Raw genomic sequence first — 13,213 nt, forward strand, 5'->3', positions numbered from 1 at the left:
GTGCGTTAATGCTGTGGCAGCACTTGAATAATATTTGTTCCTTTCCTTTAACAGCATTCTGTAAATGAAAAGGTGTGGATATCACATCATCCAACAAACCTAATGGTTTAGAAACTGTTGGTGTATTGGGCCTTATTTTGTCTGGAAGGTCTAAAAAACCCACCTTTTATTCCTTCTTGAGAAAATGGTTTCTACCATGAAGCTGCATTCCTGCTTCCTCAGAACGGTTTGGAATTTTGGGTAAGAATGGAGGAGTTGATGTTCTGGTATCAAGAGCCTTATGGAGCTTCCAAGATCCAAGTTTAGTTTGTTATCTGTAATGGTTTAACGTGCTTTTTTGTATTAAGAAAAGCGAGAAACCAAAGCAATGGTGGCAGCTGTTTTTCTATGTCTTGAATCATAAAAGTGAATCTGAGTATATATGTTTGAATGGCGGTTGGCCATTATCGTCTGGTCAACAAGCTCAAAATCATTGTGCCAGATTATTTCGGACAGATGCACATGTATTGTCAAAGAGGCTAATAGAAGCCAAAGACAAAATTCATGGAAATGACACATTCAGGCCAGTTTTTAAAAATGTTTATGGGGATACAAAAGAATCAAAGAACTGCTTGCCATGTTTGTTCAGCAGGAATGATGAGACACAAAAAGGATTTTGACAGAGAATATTGACAGGCATCTCTCTCCCTTCAAGCATGGGTTATTGGCTTTAAGCGTTAATGAAAAGCTAAGCACGTAATTGTGATTTGTAAGACACCAAAGTAACATCGAACCCAAAAGCATGATTCGACTTTAAATATATTTCTTTTTCTTCCTTTCAACAAGAGCATTTGATCAATAAAATAAATTTTTATTTATTTACCTTCTCTGGAAGTTCAGCTTTCCTATAAAATATGCAAAAAGAGAAGCAGAGACAATGGGGAAGATGATGAGTACAGCACCAACAACTCCCAAAAAGTTGTGGTGAAAGCCAAAGTAATCTTCTAAAAAAACAGCTACAGTTTTGTTCTCACCGAACACTGATATTTCTTTGTTTACATCTCCAAATTGTGAGGTAAGCATGCCATTTAGTATCCAAGAGGTGGGACAAAGATAATACAGCCAAAGCCACCACTTGGGGATACGCTGCAAGAAGTAAAAAGCACCATTATTCAGTCAATTTTCTGTCTTTAATAGTTCATTAACATAAAATCATTACAATTTGATAACCTGGTTAATTCAATTTTGTTCAATTGTATACTGCCTAATTCATTACAATACATTATTCCACTTATCAATATTGCATCATAGTTTGTGACAAAATCTTCCTGTTACTGGTCTCATGTACCTATTATTTAAGGTATATATCCGATTCTTTTAAATATTGAAACCTGATAGGGCAATTTCAGAATCTGACCATCTTTACCCTTTACAGTATTGAAGATGTAATAGATATTCAAAGATGTATGCACATATCCTAAAATATGCTTCTTTGCTTACTACGGTGAAGTTTAACGTACTTGAAGTAGAGGGAATTCCCCTTGGAAATACCATAAATATATAAATTTGGTACTATAGCTTGATGATCTGAAAGCTTACTGGTTTTGGCACAACGAATCCGGAGAACAAAATCAGCATTATGTATGCAGATGATGCTAGAATAGAAGCAATTTGAATATTTGGTGTCAATGATACTAGCAGCATTCCCAGGTAATTGAAACATAGCAATGTACAGAACATGGCATAGAATGCCCAAAATATCTTGTAGGCAGACATGGAGTAACCAACCATAGGATATACGATGACGACGTAAATAATCGCTACAATGAATAAATATGGTACCTCCACTAGCACCTACAAAACAAAATACCAAGTTACTGAAACTAATAAATAAGTATAAATGTGAACAGAATCTTAAAAAGTTCTAAAATGTAATTTTCTAGATTTGCTTCAAATGAGCAAACTTAGCTGTGAGGCTTTTACCTTCTGGGTAACCTAGTTCAGATGGAAAAGTTTTCATATGTTATCTATGCATCCCAAAAAAAATAAAATTTGAAAGCAAAGAAAAAGGAATCTTTCTGCTTATTTTTGGTTCTGCACCTTGATTATGGTGGTGTTATTTAGGCATTTATGTTAGTCGACTCTTTTCTTCTGGGATGAGGATACGCTCCATAAATAATGGAAACGACACTTAGAATACTTCAAAATAATTGAAATTATTTCATGAAAATTTTCATGTTTACTGGGCTTCCTGTACTTATTTTACCTCAGCTGTGGCATAAACTTCACAAAAGGATGATTAAATCAAGCAAAGTTAGTTGTTTTCAAATTTTTTTTAGGGTATGACTTGATATTCAATTTCTCGACAAAATTCTCAAGAATGAAATAAAACCGGTTTTTAGGAACTATCTGAACCTGTGCAAAAGAATATGCCCACGGAGAATACATTCCTGCAAATTTTTCGCGGTATAGAACACTTCGTTCTGTAGCAACATATGGTAAGACTGTTGAGCAATTGTTTATGCCAAAGAAGATTACTGCAATGTACATTGAACCAAGCATAATGAACAGGTCTTGCTGGTTGTTTCTGCAATAATAATAATAGTAGTATTAGTGTTAAGAAGAAGAAGAAGAAGAAGAAGAAGAAGAAGAAGAAGAAACAACACCACCAATAATAAGTTTTCATTGGTAACACTAAAAATATCTCATTTAGAAAATGGTTTGACTGTACAACCGATATTACTTTCTTAAAATGAAAAATCTTCATAAAAATGATTTTTTTTTTCTTTTTTAATCAATGGGCAGAAAAAGGGAGTAGGAAAGCTGGTTCAATTTTAGTTATTTGGTTTTATTAAAGCTAATATATTTTAACAGAAACAAGATTAGAGACTTCATTTCCCTGATTTATGACATAAATAAGAAAAAAGAACGTATCTATCCACTAACATTTTCTTTCCATGCTGCCAGAACAGTGCGCCAAATAGGATAGATGTGGCCATCATATAAACAATGCGAGTCAGATTATATGAAGGACTTCGCCAGTATGACAATTGATGTTTCCACAAACAAGCTTTGAATTGCTCCCATCCGTTTTGTGGAAAACGGGTAGCAAAATTCAATTCCTTTGAACCAGGAGTTGGTAAACTCATTTGCTTAACTAGTTCTTTGTTCTCCCTGCCGTCAAAGAGCAAGAAAGTTTCCATCACTCGTGAGTTTTTAAGGAGCTCAAAGCAGACAAAGACAAAGACAAAGACATCTACATCTATATATCTCTCTATATGATATAAATATTATAAAGCCAAGTTATAAAAAAAGGAATACTAAAATGTTGTGAAGTATCACTCTTTTTTTCTTACACATGTCATTTTAAAATTTTCATATATGTTAAAGTTATTTAATAGATTAGTAAATGCTAATATAAATTAGAGCTCAAATTGAAAACCCACAAGTGAGCTAATTTAATTTTATTGTACTTATAAAAGGACTTTTAATATGTTAAAATTATTTAATAGGTTATAACCCTTGGCAACATCTTATTTAAATATTTTTATTTTTATTATAATGAGTGCATCTTTAATTTATTTATGTAATAAATGAACTAATTTAATTTTATTGTAGTTACAAAATGATGACTTTTAAAATTGAAGTGGACAATATAATATAAAAAGAGGGATTTTACATAGATTGAATTTCACCTAGTTCTTATACATGTTCAGCCAATTTTAAGTACCTAGTCTGGGCAAACATAAACCAAGCGACTAATATTAAAAATAAAGACCTTAAATTCATTATACTTGCAATAATGGATGAGCACAGAGCATCGTAGTAGTTTGCACTTACTTGTACAAGGAGGACTGCTCATAAATTCTTCCAAAATCTACTCCAAGTCCAGTCTCTACAGATGTAGAAGTAACTTCTAGTATCCATGTTGCTGGATTATAATTGTCCTTAATCTTAGGCACCCCAGGAACATTCTATGCAAGAAAATCAAAGAAATGGAATCAAGATTGAAACATAAAGTTGATAAAGGTTGTGACATTTTGCTGTCACACTATGCAGGATTTGGTTTTTTTATTATTGTACTTAGTCTAGCTTTTTTATTTTAGAAGTATGGCTGCCTGTTTTAATAGGTAGAAAAGCTTATAAAAAAGGTATGGTAAAGCTGATGTAAAACAGTAATGTACTTGATGTTCTCTTTATATATATTCCTGCAACTTAACTCTGTTTTAATTATCCTCTCCATTTCGGTAACTTATGCAGTTTTTGTTTCTTGTGTTTTGTTTATCTTCTTTCAAATACCAACAAGTGGTATAAAAGCTAAATGACCTTTGAGGGACTGTGAGTTTGAGAGGAAAAACTAGAACTTTTTTCTTAGGGTCCATTCAAACATGAGAAAGAGAAAGAAAATGAAAAAGAAAGAGTGTGAGTTTCAAGTAGAAGCATGGCTTCTGCATTGTTGTTCATGTGTGTCTTCTTAAATCAAATTCTGGTAACAGAAAAATATGTTTTTTATTGTCAAAAAAAGAAATGAAGTCTTTTAAAAGGTTATGTGCAAGAAGTTTTTGAGAAACATGTGTTTAATGTTTTTGAGATTTAAAGTGTGTCTTCCTTGTTATTTAAGAGAGGGAGATTATATTTTAAGAGACATTGAATCTTTGTTTTCTGTTATGTTGATATATTGCTTGAGTCTCTTACTTCAACAATGGTGGCTTATTCAAGCACCATTTCGTCCATTCTCAAGGGTGAAAAGCTTTGAATTTTCTTATCATGCAAAGATCAGCAAGTCTCTAAACTGGAAAAACGAAAAAAATCATGTTGGAGAGACCATTGCGTGTCTATAAACTGCATAAACTTTGAGAGGCCAACAAGTCTTAAAACTGAAAATGTTGAAGAGACCAACAAGTCTTTAAATTGGTGAGATTGAAGGGTCCAGCATGTCCAAAAAAAAAAAAAAACTGCAAAATATGTTGGAAGGGACCTCTGCCTGTCCATAATCTGCAGAAAAGTTCTTTGAGGGACCTTAGCAAGTCCAAAAACTGCAAAGAGAATTGGTTGAGGGCCATGATCTATTATTTGTAAGTTTTTTTATTGATGAAGGAAGAGCAAAAAAAGAACTTGAAGAAAGTCATATGAAGAAATCTTAGTATGGTCTTGATGAAGAGTTACTCTCAAGGAGGAGGTTTTCATCCAGCAGCGGTGTATTCTCTTGGAATTTATGGAAAGGAGAACTGGTGGTCCAACTCTCTTGCATCTAAGTTTGATTTTCTGAAACTTGAAACATTAAAGAGTGGCCTTAGTGTTTCCAACAAAAATTCCAAGGAGGAGTGATGAAGGTTGTGACATTTTGCTGTCACACTATGCAGGATTTGTTTTTTCGATTATTTTACTTAGTCTAGCTTTTTGATTTTAGAAGTATGGCTGCCTGTTTTAGTAGGTAGAAAAGCTTTATAAAGAAGGTATGGTAAAGCTGATATAAAACAGTAATGTACTTGATGTTCTCTTTATATATATTGCTGGAAATGAATGAGAATGAGTGAGAGTGAGAAATTTCATATTCCTGCAACTTAACTCTGTTTTCTCCTCTCCATTTCTGTAACTTATGCAGTTTTAGTTTCTTGTGTTTTGTTTTTCTTCTTTCAAATACCAACAAAAGTTTTGTCAGCAAGTAGAAATATTGTATCCGGAAAAAGATGGTGTCGGGAAATAACAACAGTTGTAGCACAACTGACCTCAAAATATTCAATAACTCTGCTTGAGTGCTGCCCCAGTGGCCCAGAATAGATAATGCGTCCTCCAATTTTCAATAGAATCAACTGCAAGAGAATCAGATGCATTAAACTGCAATTATACCATTTGTATCTGGCATGCACCGTCTCTCTTATGTAACCTATATACAGGACAACCTTTACGAAACCAATATTCAAAAAATAGAATAATTCCATCTTTTGCAGAAAGGTACATGAGTTCACTGCTTGCAGTTAAATGTCCGTTACAAAAAATAGAGATCTACATGCCAATGGTGTCCTAGCAAGATGATTTGGCACTAGGTTTGTGGGTTTGTGTGTTGCACTCTCGCGAAGGAATTAAGTTATGCACGTAGTTTACCTCATCAAATGCCTCGAAGATGTCAATGCTTGGCTGATGGATTGTGCAGACAACTGTTCTTCCTGTTTCAACCACATTTTTCACTGCTCTCATAACAATTGCAGCTGCTCTGGCATCTAAACCTGTTGTGGGCTCATCCATGAATATGATAGAGGGATTGGCAACAAACTCCACAGCTATAGTCAGTCGTTTACGCTGATCAGGCGATAAACCGCTAATTCCCGGCAATCCTACTAGAGAATCTTTAATTCCGTCAAGCTCAATAATCTCAAGGACTTCATTAACAAACTCCTGCAAGAAAAGTTGCAAACAAACTTCAGTGCAATTCAGTAATAATTAGTTCCAGTATAGAATTACTACGCCAGCTTCAGAAAAGATATCTCACAGATTTAGTTTTTCGATCGATCTCAGATGGGAGTCGCAACCAGGCAGAATATGCCACGGATTCTTCTACAGTAATTTGTGGGGAATGTATGTCGGTTTGTTCACAGTAACCTGATATTCTGGCAAATGCATCCTGAACCTTTGGGTAGCCACCAATTCTAATCTCTCCATTGATATTACCACCAGTTTTCCTTCCACAGAGAACGTCCATAAGAGTGGTTTTTCCAGCTCCACTAACACCCATTAATGCTGTCAGAATACCAGGTCTAAATGTGCCAGTAATGTCAGAAAGCAGCTGAAGCTTCTTCTGTGCATAACCTCGTTTTCTCATTTCCTAAGAGAAGGGATGGGACTTTCAATTTTTTCTTCCTATACTTCATTAACTTTTTTTTTTGAAAATTTGATATTTATTAAGCTTTCAAATCAACATCAGTAATTATAATGATCAATAATAGAACAGAATAAAGATCAGAGCACATACATTAACAGGTAAAAATCCTATACTTCATAATTAATTCAGAATTAAAGAAAAGATTAAATTTGTCATGATTACCAAAGGGGTGTCAACATAGTACTGCAGATCCTGAAATGTTATCGCAAGGGGCTCAAAAGGTAAAACCATCCTTCCTGCAACATTGATTAATAGCACCACTTAGAAAAAAAGGCATATGGTGAGAAATACCACAAATAGACAGGAAAACCTTAACCTAGACATGGCCCGGTCTGGGTTTGGACTGTGACTGAATTGGTTAAAATTGGATTGGAGTAGGATAGAAACTGATCAAATTTGAGTTTGACCAAAGCCAGACAAAGCAGTTTTGAATAATTTGAACTAGTTTGGTCTGATTTTGAGCCAAAAAAAATTTCACTTTAAAATTAAAAAAAAAAATTGACTGTTGGATTTCTCAAATCAGATCAAACCAGACAAACCAAACCAAATTGAACCTGAAACAAAATTAAAACGGAAGTGAAGGATGTCCTTCGGTCCAATTCTGGTTTTAGCCCTGAAGCAGAGAGCGCCCATGTCTACCAGAACCTATTGTTCTAATGTTCTCTAATCAGAATTGGCGATAAGAATATGAAAACATGGTTACCTTTTTTCGCCCCAGTGTTAGGTATAGGATTACCATCATTGAGTCTCCTGTCTATGTCGACACGATCACTATCATCTATTTTTCCTTGCAGTTGATGGTATTTGTCATAAGAAATAATTGCACGAGATCTTCCAGGAGCTGCTTGAGTATCAATTATGTTCAATTAGCATGGACATGTTGCATATTTTTATATACAGTGCTACCAAGTAGTGGAAGATGAACTTACGTTTCAAGAAGGTTAATGCCAAAATAAAACCAATGTTGAAAAGAACTGTGAACCCTATTAGGACCCCGACAGATATCCAGTAAAAGTAATCATGATAGTTTAGTCCTCGGATTTCTAGCGTTTGTTGCCCTATGGTTGTGTTACCTGAGACGATCTGTGAACAGAATTAAAAGGAAAATGAACTTTTCAGCATCAAGTAAGCGAATAGTGATAACCGACAGGAAATAGGAATAGAATCTTCACCTCCAATCTCCTCGTGGATTAATGAGTAGAAGGAAAGGAAGTTAATTAGAGAGAAATAGAGAGAGTGCTCACTTTAGCATTATGCTAAAATTTTCATGATCTATTTGAGAAACATTTTCAAGTTTCTGGTTCAATTGTGAGCTGAATTTTCATTGTATGATGCCAGGTGGCAGATGAGAAAACATAAGAATGTCTTCGAAATAGACAAAAGCATCTATACAGTTGCAATCTATGCCTAGTACGTGTCTTTCTGGAACTTGGTTATTTTTCCATAAAACTAACCAATTATCGTAAATAAAATGGAATGCCTAAATCTTGTCTTCCTGAAGCAATGGTAACGCCATGCTGTTGTGCAGTGTGCTTTGGTTGAGAAGTTAGAATGTTACCTTTTGCCACCGAGGAGCAAGAAACTCATTCACACACAATCCTATCTCCCCATACGTCAGTGGGGAAAGCCAAAATCCCCAGTCCAACCAAGCAGGCATAGAGGCTGCAATTTCAAAAGTAACAGTCAAGCAAAATTTTTCCTTGAAAATTCTATTGAAAAGAGAAGAGCTATAAGAGAACTTACATTTTGGGATTATGAAACCACCAAACATTAAAGATGTCACTATGAAGAGACTGCCAATTGTTGTTGAAGCAACCATGGTTTGGCAGATTGAGGCAATAAGACGAAACATGGATACTGATGTCAGGTGTATCACAAAAAGTAGAAGAAGCTGGCGGAAGAACCTGAGAAACACAACAAAATGGGCACGAGAAGATAATTAGATAGAGTTCCTAAAAATGATGAGTGATCCTTGGTGAAGAAGCTGGAGTTCATTGACACCATATTTACTGGAGCCTGGACTCACCTGCCAGCCTCAGGGCTAAAACCAATAACATAGTAAGTAAGAGAAGTCCAAACAATAGCTTCCAAGAATGAAAGTGGAACTTTAAGGACTGTAGCAGGAATCACATATGCCCAAGCAGGGTAAAAGCACAATTCTTTCTGTTTATAGAAAATTGCGAGTCTTGAAACAGTCATCTGCAACTCTGGAAATCCATCAACAACTAATAGAAGCAGTGCATAGAATATAGCTCCCATGTAATCATTAGCATGGAGCACATCAACAGCCAATCTAGTGCGTAGCAAAACTGTCATCGTTATTGCAGCAATGATCACTAGCTGCAAGGAGAGAATTAAGTGACTATTTTAGATAGGAAAGGGCCATGTATCAACTGATTGTCTGTGAGTTTTAAGCATAAAAGCTTTGCAGACGTTAGGGAAGCTACCTGCGTAGTTTTAAACACATATACAAAAGAATTCCTCTTCATCAGAAGAAATTCCCTCCTAGTGCAAGCTTTTAACAGTTCCCATTTTGGTAACGAGTATTTGCTAAAGGATAGAGAACTCTTGTGGCTTTCGGACTTATCAAATGGCTTTGAGAGCATCTGGTTTAGCTTCTGGCCAAGGTGGCATTCTTCGAATTTCATAACAAAATGGTCAACAGAAACATAACTGTAAGGTTGTTCCGTGCGGCACCAATATTGCGCTTGATCTTTTCTGGAGATAACCTAGAGCAGAACAAAAAGGTAAGACAGCTTCTTTCTCAGTTATTAGCAATAAATGGACATGAAACTTAAGAGGCTACCTCTTGAAGGAAGTCAGCAACACCTTTTCTTTCAGGGCACCTGAATCCACAGTCCTCAAAGAATTTGCAAATGTTAGAACGTGGGCCATGATACACAATCTTGCCTTCCGCCATCAGAACAACATCGTCAAAGAGATCGAATGTCTCTGGTGCTGGCTGAAGAAGTGAAATCAATGCAGTAGCATCAGTAATATGCACCAAATGCTGAAGACAAGATACAATCTGGAAAGTGGTGGAACTGTCTAAGCCGTTTGATATTTCATCCATGAATAATGCTTTGGTAGGTCCCACAATCATCTCTCCTGCAAAAAGAAGACAGGAAATAATTCATGGATGCCAATTGCCAATCGGGTTCAACCAATATCCTAAAGACTTATATTCAGCATAGCATCAAGAAAAGGATGTCTCAACTGAAACCCAACTTAACACTCTAAACAAGAGAAGTCATGCACCACCTGTAGTCAACCTTTTCTTCTGACCACCAGAGATACCTCTTCTCATGGCATCTCCAACCATTGTGTCAGCACAAATATCAAGTCCTAGAATCTGAAAGAAAGAGGAACAGTAAAGAAAATATCTCCAGATGGACCACGTTTCAGCAAAGAGCAAAGAGAATGTAGAAAGCATCAGCCCTATAAAATAAACCGAGTACACTACCTTCAAAATGTAGTCTGTCTGAAGATTACTTTTCAGTCCTTCAATTGATACTGCCTGCAGTAAGAAAGAGAATGAAAGTTAACGTTACACCAGTGAAATAGAGGAATCATAGATAGGCATGGAAGGGATGCAATGCACTGTGCATGGAAAACCATTTACTCGGTTCATTTCAGTTTCAAATAAAACATAAAAGCCAAAACAGAGCTCATCGGTGTGATAGGTGAAAAAAAAATAGTGTTCCTAGATTCAAGATTGGCAGAGAGCAATTTATGTTGAATTTCATGATCTTTTTGACCTTGAAGGGAATCATAAAATCTAAGCCATGCTCAATGGTTACCTTCATGTAAGCATCCACATCAGGATCTGGAACAATCCTTGCCTGTTTCTCCCTTCTACTGACTTCTGTCATGATGTCTTTTATTTTATGCAAGAACAACAATTTACCGTTTATCAAGAAAAAGATATTCAGCAGCATCATGTTGAGAATTTTATTTGGGAAGATTAACAGGGAAAAACATATATTAGCCTTCATAATATGACCCTCTGTCCACTTCCCTTCTTGGCTTTATAGAAGGCTACCATGCGCAAGCCACTTTAATTCTCGTCAAGTACAAAACGATACTCAAAGAATGGCTTGCACGGACCTCTGGTTAAACCAAATTAAGGAAAGTGGACAGATATTTAATAAAAATGTTTTTTCTTAGTTAGACCAGTTTACTATGGACCCAAGTGGGTCCTCTATATTTTCCAAATGTTTATCCATTTTAGATTTTTCTTATATAAGATGTATGATAGGATGAGTCCTACATATTTATGTCTTGAGTCCATAGTAAACCTGATCTCGGTAAGAATTTCCCATCCATTTGTACAACCAAACTACCAACAGTGTACCACATGAATGCTTACCTGCTCGGCTTCCTATGCCTTGACATTGAGCAGAAAAATCAATTGTTTCCCTGACAGTAATCTCTGGAATGTGCATATCAAATTGGCTTATATAAGCTGAGGTTTTCTGAGGAACAAACTCTTCCAATCTGTAACCATTGTAAGATATTTCCCCTGTAACCTGTTTGAGTGAATAATACATAAGTAACTTTATTTTGTTCCAACAAGGGCTTTTTAACCTTTTGTATCTATAATTAAGAAAACCTTAAGAGAATGGCTCAGTTTCCCAGAGAGCGCCAACAACAATGTCGTTTTGCCACAGCCTGGAGGGCCAAGCAATAAAGTCATCCTGCAACAAAGAAAATAACCCCTTTTAATACTGACATCTTTTAGAAAGTATCAATTAATTGAACTTGTTCAGATCAAGATCTAAGTTTACCTTCTCGGTTTAATAATGCCGCTAACATCTTTAAGGATGCTTATCTTGGCTTCTTGTTTGGACCATGGCGGATTGACAAATTCCTGTCACAAGCAGACAGCTCAAATGGAATTAGCAGCTGCAAATTGGGAAGGAAGCGGTGTCACGAGATGAAAGATTTATTTATTCTTGTTACTTACAGAAAGGATACCCTTAGCAGTGTTCCAAAGAGTGGGGAGAGGGCTGCCATGAACGACTTTGCACTCTGCTTCAACAGAAAGATTTCTGTATCTCACTTCCACAGCGGGCAACTGTACACCAACTCTGGAAAACATAAAGACAAGTAAATACAACAACAGAGTACTATGTGTCTCTCCTTCGAAAGGGTAAATAGAAAGTTTACTTGTCAATCCGTTTTCTAAGCTTCTGCAATAATCGCAGATTATCATGCTCAATGTGTTTGAAGAGTTTCTCAATGAACATATGCCTCTCCTGAGCTCCCAGTTTGGCAACGTTAACAATTTTCTTCCCTTTACTGGCATCTCCATTTTCACATGCGCCATCTGTTTCCTCAAATAAAGCAGTGGTAATCCGTCTGAAGGTGGGTAATCTCTCTACTGCAGCCCATTGCAACTCAATTTCTTCGCCTTCTTGGGTTTGATGGTCAGAGAGCGCTGATGAAATACTGCGGAAACTTGACGCGTGACTTCTGAATGATGACCTTATGCTCCTTCCTAACTCCGCTAACTCAGTCCGAAGGGACTCTATCTCTTCAGGGCCTACCAGCTGAGCTGCCATTGTTGCACAAGCTCATCTATCTTTGGGTGCATTATATTCAAAGAGTGAGGAGGGAGTTGATGAGGCAAGGAAATGCGTCACACACATGTTGCGGCAAGCAAATGCGTCACATACATGTTGCAGCAAGCAAATGGCCTCCTGTAGGCATAATTAAAATTATTATCAGATGAACACATATTCCTTAGACGTAAATTGTTTATTGTAAATCTGGTTCATATACAAAGAGTAAAACATTATTGAATTTAAGGAGGCAAGATCAATTAAGTTATACACCAGAATTCAACTGCATTGTCTTTTTCCCAATAGGTCAGCAACCTGACCTTGCGCTATGTATATGTGTGTATATATATATATAAAGCAGGAAAGTTTTTTTCTTTTTATTGTCAATGTGATAATTTAAAACATAATAAATCAAAAAGGTTTTTATTTACTATTGTCATATATCATTCTAAACTTTAGTGCTAGCACGTAACTCTTATCACATAGAAATTATTATATGTAATAATTATAATAATCAATACAAGTAATTATTACCATTATTATTACTATTAAATATCTTTACTATTATTATTGTTATAATAATTTTTATGGCTAACTAATTAAAAATATTAGATATATTTCAATAATTTTATAAATTTCTCATTTAATAATTTTTAAATTTTTAATTATTTTATTTAATTACAAAAATTTAAGAATTATATATCTTAAAATTAATAAAAAAATTTAAAATTATACTATAAAAGTAGTCACATGAAATTAAATACTTTGTCTTCTCTCTTTTTTATATATT

At 35.5% G+C, this 13,213-nt stretch overlaps 1 protein-coding gene across 1 annotated transcript; it reads right to left on the reverse strand.

Moving 5' to 3' along the window:
- Window positions 1-829: 829 nt before the first annotated feature.
- Window positions 830-12,568, reverse strand: LOC110634270 (pleiotropic drug resistance protein 3). The gene is made up of 24 exons (XM_021783214.2): window positions 12,029-12,568; window positions 11,826-11,949; window positions 11,647-11,729; window positions 11,472-11,556; window positions 11,229-11,388; window positions 10,660-10,736; window positions 10,323-10,376; window positions 10,121-10,211; window positions 9,666-9,967; window positions 9,307-9,588; window positions 8,886-9,199; window positions 8,603-8,763; window positions 8,418-8,521; window positions 7,789-7,942; window positions 7,563-7,700; window positions 7,022-7,095; window positions 6,470-6,802; window positions 6,085-6,375; window positions 5,709-5,792; window positions 3,820-3,953; window positions 2,926-3,153; window positions 2,395-2,566; window positions 1,579-1,833; window positions 830-1,125 (listed from the first exon to the last, which is right to left on the reverse strand). Exons 1-24 carry the CDS (start codon window positions 12,421-12,423, stop codon window positions 859-861), a joined length of 4,362 nt encoding a protein of 1,453 aa, XP_021638906.1. The 5' UTR covers window positions 12,424-12,568; the 3' UTR covers window positions 830-858.
- Window positions 12,569-13,213: the final 645 nt, after the last annotated feature.

Source organism: Hevea brasiliensis, chromosome 15, assembly GCF_030052815.1.
Source record: "Hevea brasiliensis isolate MT/VB/25A 57/8 chromosome 15, ASM3005281v1, whole genome shotgun sequence".
NCBI classification, from domain to species: Eukaryota; Viridiplantae; Streptophyta; class Magnoliopsida; order Malpighiales; family Euphorbiaceae; genus Hevea; species Hevea brasiliensis.

Bases quoted from the DNA above. Each gene is read 5' to 3' on its own strand.
- LOC110634270 (XM_021783214.2), bottom strand. From the start codon at position 12,423: ATGGCAGCTCAGCTGGTAGGCCCTGAAGAGATAGAGTCCCTTCGGACT. The intron at 11,730-11,825 runs GTAAGTAACAAG...TGCTTGTGACAG, and splicing joins CTGCTAAGGGTATCCTTTCT to GAATTTGTCAATCCGCCATG. The intron at 7,096-7,562 runs GTAACCATGTTT...TCAATGTTGCAG, and splicing joins TAACACTGGGGCGAAAAAAG to GAAGGATGGTTTTACCTTTT.